The sequence below is a fragment of the Gekko japonicus genome, unplaced genomic scaffold (assembly GCF_001447785.1).
Source record: "Gekko japonicus isolate JY-2015 unplaced genomic scaffold, Gekko_japonicus_V1.1 scaffold280, whole genome shotgun sequence".
NCBI classification, from domain to species: domain Eukaryota; kingdom Metazoa; phylum Chordata; class Lepidosauria; order Squamata; family Gekkonidae; genus Gekko; species Gekko japonicus.
In genome coordinates this window covers 89,409-98,863 of record NW_015173130.1, presented here as the reverse complement: position 1 = coordinate 98,863, position 9,455 = coordinate 89,409, and the positions used below count along the sequence as shown (strand labels likewise).

At 41.1% G+C, this 9,455-nt stretch overlaps 1 protein-coding gene across 1 annotated transcript in view; it reads left to right on the top strand.

Annotated features, from left to right (window-relative positions):
* Positions 1-9,455, top strand: part of KIAA1549 (KIAA1549 ortholog) — a 98,081-nt gene that overhangs the window by 45,516 nt on the left and 43,110 nt on the right. The window contains 1 exon segment of the mRNA XM_015422084.1: positions 7,596-7,777. Within this exon segment, the coding sequence (XP_015277570.1) occupies positions 7,596-7,777 (182 nt within the window).

Below are 9,455 nucleotides of genomic sequence, written 5' to 3'. Positions count from 1 at the left end.
CCTTAAGAGAGAACATAAAAGAAGCCAATGTTGGATCAGGCCAATGACCCATCTAGCCCTTTCCTTCTCTCTCTCTTTCTTTCTTTCCCTCTTTTGTGAAGATTTAGGATTGTGAAGACATCCTCTCTCCAGACCTAGAAACTAAGGGCTTAAACTTCACAACCTACAAACGTCTTTGAAAAAAGACTTTTATTTTTATAATTGAGGCTTTTGGGATCACTTAGTTTTCTGGTCCTCAGTGAGAGCAATGCCTGGACTCAGGGTGCCACCCAGCATTCTCTTGACCTATCATGAGGGTATTATAGGCTTGAAGGAACCACACAGTACATTTGATGAAAACAACTAAGAAACAGGTTTATTTCAGTGGTATGTATTACAGTAACAAAGTAACTGTAGAGCTGGGTCCTAAGAAAGTGTAACAGTAAAGCAGATCTTTACTTATAACATGGAACCGAACGGTTGTTTTGGGTAGGAACAGCACCCAAACCATACCTATTTCAAAATGCCTAAAGTCCCTATTGGACTTCCTGCCTAAACAGCGGGTCTCCTAACCCTTTCCCCACCAAAATCCAGCACCACCCTACTCTTGTCAGTTGGCCAACAATTTAATGTCAGACTCCTGGACAAAGTTACTCTCAACAACACTTCCTGGCAGTGATTTGTTTACTGAGAAATAGAGTTGTTCCAAGCTAAGACCAGTACTATGTCAGAACTGAGGTTCTGGCGCCAAAACCCACAGTTATAGAAAGTTCAAACAAAGCCCCCCCCCTGATCCCAACCAATCACACCTCACAGCCATCCCGCCTAGCATTCATGTGCTCCAAACCTCCACCTGTAAATTTACCGTTATGTTATCTATGACAGCAAAGCAAGGACAGTCAGTACCCAAGGTCATCCTTGAGAAGGGAGGCTTCTTAGAGGAGTTACACTGCCACTATGACAGAGCCGTTCTCACACTCACACCCCCTCCCTCTGGAATTTCCCTCCCCCTGCAACCTCAAATCCCCATGATACATGGCAAACGAGAGTTCAAGTTTGACATTAAACTGCCAAACGCCTCCTTTCCCCCTCCCCTTTTAACAATCCAGTCCACTATTTGAAAGTGATTGGCTGGGCCCCTGGAGGGTGGAACTCAAAGCTGTCTGTCACAAGGATGAATATGGAGACATGTCAGTATGACAAAGGTGATTGGCGTGAAAGCAAGCCATTGGTTAGTTTCAAACACTATTGGTGATTGGATGAACCAAAGTTGAGTATACAAATACAGCGATAATCATAGTACTTTTTTTTAAAAAAAGGAAGATGCAAAGGCTTCAGTTTCAGAAGCACAGCAGACATTTCAAGCAATAATCTACCATCATTCAAAAGTGCACCAACCATAAAACTGAGAAGAAAACCGGTTTAAACTCCCTGCCCAAATGGGCTCAGTCCTGTATTAAAAGCAAGGCAACAATGTTTGCCTTTTAAGGTGTCTAAATTGCTCAACATCAGGAGCCAAACTGGTTAAAAATGCACAGTCTGAACAGTGGGAGGGCGGGGTAAAAGTCTAATAAATAAATAAATAAACCTTAGATGGGTATAACTCTGCAAAGGATGGCACTTTTACTGTGGTCGGGTACTATTTTGCATATGGTTGTCCTTACTCGTTAGATTACGTAAATATGGCTTCACTTTTAGGGCCTAGCATTCAGCTAATAGTGGTAGAATTTGAATGAATTGTTAACAGAATGGCAAGTTTTATCTGGTCCTCTATTGGATAAATGTAAGATCTGAAGGGAGGGGGAGATTTGAAAGGGAAAATAGAAAAGAGGTGCTGTTGTTTTTCATGGGGCAAACATTCCACTAAGGACTGAGCTTTTTCCACCTGCTTGCTCCCACCTGCCTGGCTGCTCAAGCCTGAAAAGGAGCTGCTATCTGTAGTCGCTGCATTGCTTTTTTTTTTTTTAATTTTTTATTGGGTTTTACAAGCCTATATCAAACATATACACAAGATCATCAACACACTTACATATATATCTAAACCTTATACAACACTTATTTTCCACAGCAACACAGAGTAACATTTCTAATATTTTCTGACATTTCTTCAATAAAGATTTTCATTTTCACCATCTTAGTATCCAATCTATGTTGACTGCTGTTCTTTGTATTTTTTGACCTTTTGAAGAATATTGACTATTTGTTCATAACTAATTTACAATTTCTGAGACATCTTTATATATGTAGAATTTTGGTTCTATTCCCTACTCCCATGTCTTGCTTCTTCTATACATTCAATATAGGGTTTAAATTCATATTCAATTTTTTATCTCTTTTTCCCTTTTTATATTTTTTAACTTTATGATTTTAATATTTTATTAACATACTGTTGAAAACCTTTATCTCTACTTTCCTTCTCCACACCCCTTTAAATTTCCTCTATATCTTTCATTTATAATCTGTCAGGCCTTCCCCCATCTTAATTCAGTCGATGCCTAACACAAATTCATCATATTATATACTGTTACCAAGGACAATTTTAAACCTACTTAAAACCTATCCAATCCTTCTAGTCGGTGTCAAAATCAATTTCTAAACACTTTTACAACAAAAATTAAACCTATATATTTTATACTCACAAGCAAATAATTTACCAAATCAAATTAACTATCTACTTCCCTTAACAACCTATACTCTTACACCCACATATTCAAACCTCTCCAATAAAGAAGCATTTCCCCCCAATAATTTACCATTTCATTATTTTTAAATTTAAATAATTTCATTCTTTTTACATATAGAAAATCTTTAAAACTTTACAACATTTTAAATAATTCATTTTGTACCAATTCTTGAGTAAACTTTATACTTATTTTAACTTACAAATCAACATTAAGATTAATTTTCAAATTCATTTTGTACCAGCTCTTGAATAAGCTTTATACTTGTTTTGACTTACAAATCAACATTAAGATTAATTTTCAAACATGATCATCCAGTATATTTAAGCATTTTACCCCTCAACTTGATATTTCCCTCACCATTTATCTTAAAACATATCTCCTAATCACCATTATTTCCCCCAAAAATAACCATACAAATACATAAATTCTTAGTTAAGTAGGTTTAAATACACATGTACTTCCATACATTCTTATACAAATAAATTTCGGGTCAGAGATCCAGTTAATCATATATCCGGGAAAAGTCAATGTTCCCTCATCACAACGCTTATTTTTTCTCTTAAACATTTGCAACCTACATTTTTTTCTCAACATATCCACCTGCCTGCGTTCTTTAAATGTTCCTTGTCTTCCGTACCTCTTCTCTCTACTTTTCAATCCTTCCATCTTCCAAAGTCTGTTGCCATTTTTAAACTTCCACGCCCTTCGCTTCCTTCTTTTGATCTTTTTACGCCTTCCACCTCCAATTCTTAAAATTTTTGCTTGTTCTTTTGGCGGGTCCAATTTACCATCAAACGCTTTTCTTTTAGGTTCCACTATTTCCCGTGGCGGGGCTTGCAATTTTACACAGTCCTCCCTATTAACTTCCTTGGCACAGTCCTTATTTTCTATTCGGCTCTCCTCTGGTATCTCTTTCACAGTAATTTGTCCTTGCTCCTTTGCTTCTAGTTGCGGATTAAATTTCTTTCTTATTTCTACGAATGCTTTTTCACAACCTCGTAGCACTGCCTCTTTCACAGATTTAATGACCTGCTCCATGTTCATTTCTCCAGCTTCCATATTCTCGTCAGTTTCCGCCTCTTTCCCCCCGGTAAATTCCATTTCTGTCCCCCTCTTTCAGGCTCAGTCACAATATTATCCTGCTACAGTCCCTTTAACCACCTATTATCTTCATTCCAGCTCAGAAAACAAGTCTGACTCAAAAGATAAAGGTCCAACACTTATTTTTCCCCCATCAGAATATCAACCTTTAATCAAGTCCACGATACTCCCGGCCAGTTTACCTCACCTATTTGGACGTCGATGTTTTGGGGACTCCGCTTTCTTTTCCAACAATTAAATTTCTTCTCTCCATGTTTCAGTCTAGGTGACTTTCTTTCCTCCGTGTTGCTCTGGTTCTTTTTCTCTTGTTTTTCTTCGCACAGCTAAGAGTCCGGATAGCCGTTCTTCCCGTGCAAAATTAAAAACAACGGATGGCCGCGTTTCATGGAACATGGCTGGCGGCCATGTTCCTCCATTCAATCGCCTCCGCGTCGGGGCTGTAACCGGACACCCCCTGCCCTGCCGAAGGCGGGGGGGCCAGAAAAAAGCGCCCCCTGCTCCAGCTCCCACCACCAGGTTGCTGGACGAGCTCCCCCGGCAAGCGGGGGGCTCGGAAAAGGCAAAAGTGGCTCGGGCGGGGACGGAGCACAGCACGCTCCCACCCACCCGCTAACGCGCTGTACCGGAACCTCCTCGCTGCATTGCATTTTTTAAAACATTGTTTTTAGTTTTGCAAGCCACTTCGAGCTTCGCTTTGCAGAATAAAAGTGGGATAAATGTATTTTGAATATAATAATCGGATTTAAATTCTATTTTTTTAAAAGTAGGAACTAATGCAAGACATATAATATAGCTTCTTTACCTTGATTTAAAAGACATGTTTTAGAATGACTTCGTGATTTTCAGTGAATATCACAAAGAGAAGGGAAAGCGACACACAGTGCTACAGAGCTGAGCTCCCTCCATATTAAAATTACTTTAGGCAACAGGATATGTCAAATCCATCACGCAGTTCAAAATTGCAAAAGTATAAATGACTTAAGGTCATGTGCAATTTTGTTACAATTAGTTGTTTTTTTAGCAGAAAATACTCTTTCCCTTTTCCTTCCTTCTTGTATCCAGCGCTTCCTTCAGGAAACTATAAATGGTTTATATGGGGCTCCCAGGCAACCTTCCACCCAGTTTAATAATGTAAGAGCATCTGGTGCCATACTCCACAGCAATGCTCCCTCCAAGCTGTGGAGTCTTATGAGCAAAAATTATACTTTGTGAGCTACTGGCATTAAAGTTGTGAGCAGGTGATTTGGCTAGTGCATAAACTAGTTTGCTCTGAAGCCATCCTTCCTGAGCTAAGACAAAAATGTGTGAGCCATAGACTAAAAAACTGTGAGCTAGGTCACACTAACTCAGCTTAGAGGGAACACTGCTCCAGAGTCTGGGCTACCTGCAGAAGCATATCATTCTCTCCAGTGGAATCGCAGTGCACTGTGGGATCTGCCATGCTGTGTTGATGGCCCACTGGCACCAGTAAACATCAGACATACCTGGGATTCAGATGACTTATGGGTCCTTGCAACAGTGTGAAATGCTGTTGTAACTTGTTGAGGTGGTCACAGTGTCTCCAAGCACACAATTTCTGGACAGGAGTCCTTGCAACCGAGGGACAAACTGGACATTATGTCTGCCATGAATCAGGTCAGGCTTCCCTGATGCATTTTACACAGAGATGTAATGTTGAGGAACTAAAGCTCCCAAGCATTCTGGGGCCTGATTCAGCTCAGAAGCATAGTGTTGAGGGAGTAGGAGCATCTGTGTGTCATCCCCCCCGATGCCATTTTCCCCCTATACTGACTTGGATAGCCCAGGCTAGCCCAATCTCATCAGACTGCAGAATCTAAGTAGGGTCAGCCCTGGTCAGTACTTGGATGGGAGACCCTCCCCCCCCCCAAGGAATACCACGGTCACTGTGCAGAGACAGGCAATGGCAAACAATCTCTGAGCATCTTTTGCCTTGAAACCCTGTGGGGCCACCATAAATTGCCTGCAACTTGATGGCACTTCCCACTTCTGCCACCATAATGCAAAAACACTGCATAATGTATTTTGAATATGGCACCATATAACCCTCCTGCAGTTTAGATTTCGTGTGCAGGAGTTTTTAGGGTGTCTAATCAGGGAGGGTAACTTACCTCCCAAAGATCATCCATCGACAGGCATGTTAACAAAATCATCGTTCTTCATACTTACAGGGGGCTGACTAAATATGCGGAGTAGGTGAGGGCATATCGTGTCACTGGCAGATAATGACAATATAAATCTTAAAGCCTAGATGTATTTATAATGGGCTTTTTCTCTGCAGACAGTGAAAGATTGCTGTATACTAATGTAGTGGTATTATGACTTAATATATTGTATAAAACTATGACGGATTTGTTTTTCATCCCACACTTTTCTAAGCAGCAGTGGGAAGATTACTAAACCTTTAATCTTGTTATGTTCTGTTTATTAAAATGTGATCCCCCCCCCTTAAATTGGTTCAGGAAGTGGTCTGTTACAAGGTGGCAATACTTTCAAGGCATGTTTGTATGTATGTCTTCATCAAATCCACTCTACCATTAATTATTATTCAGGCCAACTTCAGTTTGAAGGCATTTAAGAGGATAAGAGCTTAGCATTGCATTCTTAGGGTGTGGTCACACGGCAAGCTTACCACGGTTTGTTCCCGCTGTAGATTTGATTGGGGATATTTTTAAGCGGGTTCAGATGATCACACATCCCTTGCACAACGAGGCTCCAGGCACCGTCCAAACAGCTGCGCTGCCCAAGTGACAGCATGGCACAATAAAAAATATCTATATTTGCGCATGTGCACGTGTGCAAAGAATTTTTTTAAAACAATTGTGCCGCGCCAAACAAAATGAACTACTGACGTGTAACTGAGCGCTGTTTTATGTGCGCTTGGGCATTCATGCATTTAATATATTCAGCGCAGGATTGGTCATGCGCACAGCAGTGAAAGCCAGGGTGGCGGGAATTACTGCAAGGAGGACATACAGATTACCTAATCGCATTCATAGCGAGAGATGGCTGTCCAGATAGGAGAAACACAGTGCAAGTAGTAGGAAAGTACTTGATTTTCCCAGTGTCGGAAAACGCACTAGAAAACTGGGAGGATTGCGGGGGTGAGTCCGCTTCGATACGGGAGAAAGAATCGGCTGTCTGATCAGCCCTTTTAAATGCAATAGGGAACAGTTGTGAAACCCGATCAAAATGACCGTGTGACCACGACCTTAAGTAGAGTTACACCCTTCTCTTTAGGATTGCACTGTAGATCATTGAGGGAGCATGTCGAGGCGTAAGTGGGGGTCTCCAAGCCAGTTCCTCTAGACTAGACCTACTGAACTCCTTCAGCAGTTGTTGCTGATGGTTATAAAAACAGATTGTGTAGTACTGGATGTTAGACCTGTTCCTAACCACCCTGCATGCTACACTTAGTACCACTTGTCCAGCTGGCCATCCATTCACATCACTTGTGTGTGCCTTTTTGTATTCCCTTATCCCTCATGTCCTTGCCTTTTTCGTGGTGTCATTTGCAAACTCCCAGCTAGGCCATCAATATCTGCATGCCAAACATTTTCTGTTTCCATTTTGTTGTGGTAAGTGAACTGTATTTGCCATGCATCTTTCCTATAGTGCAGCCAGTAATGGGACAAGAGCCATCTTCAAGGCCAGGAGTTGTCACTCATAAAAACTTTGGCTCCAGTGCTGCTTTTGTACCTGCATACTTTACTGAGAGCTTATGACTATACAACATTAGAATGCTGATTCACTCATAATGACACCACAAATGAAATTCTGATTCTTCCTCCCATCCCATTTGAAAATTTGCAGCTGTGGAAAGAATGAAAGAGTCGCCTCCAGAATCTCAGAACAACCTGTGGATTATTGTTGGCGTTGCAGTCCCTGTGGCTGTGGTACTGCTCATCATCATCATTTTATACTGGAAGCTCTGTCGCAGTGACAAATTGGAGTTTCAGCCAGACACCATGAGCAACATTCAGCAACGTCAGAAGGTAAAGTATTCAGTTAACTTGTTTGGAAAACATGTATGCCATCTCTCCTCTGGAGTGACCAGCTCATGGTGGGTCACTAGATAAAAACAATACTGCAGTAAAAGCATTAAAACAACAATGGATATTAATTATCAAAATTAAAATTGCTAGTAAGACAACGAAGACCCCACTCAGGGTATAAACAGCATAAAAGCATTCAGCTCCATAAAAAGAAACATTCAGCTTCATAACAATAAGGTGGAATAGAGGACTGAAATGCATACAGTTACCCAGACAATTATGGGGGGAAAGTGGGGTAATGTCCTTTATATACTGTCTCAGTATCTAGTATCTTTGGGTGATTCAAGGATGTTCTATTTATCAAGAGAGGTCTGTTTTGTCACTTGCTTCTCAAAGCTGCTTGCCTATCAGCTATTTTAACACCATATTTTTCTAAAGGATATGCTGGGGATAAATAGAAAGAACTGTTGTTTGTAACCATTTTTGGTTGTTATGATTTCTACATTGCAGCTACTTTAGAATATTGATTGCACATTGTCTTCGATAACTGTGGTGAAAAAGTGGATTTGGTGGCATTTATTGAGCATTCATTTGTTGGCCTATGAGCCAAAAGGCTGTTCAAGGGAAAAAGCACTTCTGGGAGACATACTTCTGTCTCAGCTATTTGTAGACCATTGGGTGAACTGGAAAAACGTGGTCAGAAAGAGATTTTAATTCCAGCATCTGGGAACTACTTTTTCCTCACTGGGTTTATGTAGTCAGTAACCTGACTTTGGGCTAAAAATTCTCCATAAGATTTCCTGCATTTTTGTTTTGGTTAAGATTCATTGAAGGATACAAAAGCTGGGGATTGAACATGGGACTTTTGGCATGCTAAGCAGATGCTCTACCACTGGGCCACAGCCCCTTCTCATTGTATGCACACAGCAACAGGTAGGCTGTGTGACTGGCCCAAGGTCACCCAGAGAGCTTCAGTGGTAGAACTCTTCAGGGTAGAGAGCTTCAGGTTCAGAACTCTTAGCTTCATAAGTCAATTCATCTGTAAGGTAAATCTTAAAAGCAAGCCTTTTAAAAATAATATATGTTAACATGTATAAATTTCACACTGCTGGTGTGCATGTTTTGCATGATGCTACCACCAACTATTTCAGTTATATCATAGATCTCTTCCAGTTGTGTTGAGCCCAGCCAGGTGCAAAGATGGTTTGTTAGCTTTGATAGCCCTGACCCCCTCTCCCCCCCCAAGCCCTGCAGGAAATCTTCTGAAGAACTTTTAGACCATTAGAGTATGGCTAATCTATAGGGTGCTGCATGACGGAGTGAGCTCCCATCTCTAGTTCCGGCTCCTGCCAACCTAGCAGTTCGAAAGCAAGAAATTGCAAGTAGATAAATAGGTACCACTTCTGTGGGAAGGTAACAGCGTTCCGTGCTCCTTGGTGTTTAGTCATGCCGGCCACATGACCACGGAAACGTCTTCGGACAGCGCTGGCTCTTCGGCTTTGAAACGGAGATGAGCACCGCAACCCTAGAGTTGGATTTGACTGGCTTTCGAGCAAGGGAAACCCCATCCTATTTATGAGTTAAAGGATTTTTTTAAAAAGAAACAGATTAAAAAATGCTGTCCACCAGAGTCAGAAAGTGGGGTTAGAACTTTTAGAGTTTTGCACCTACCCACACC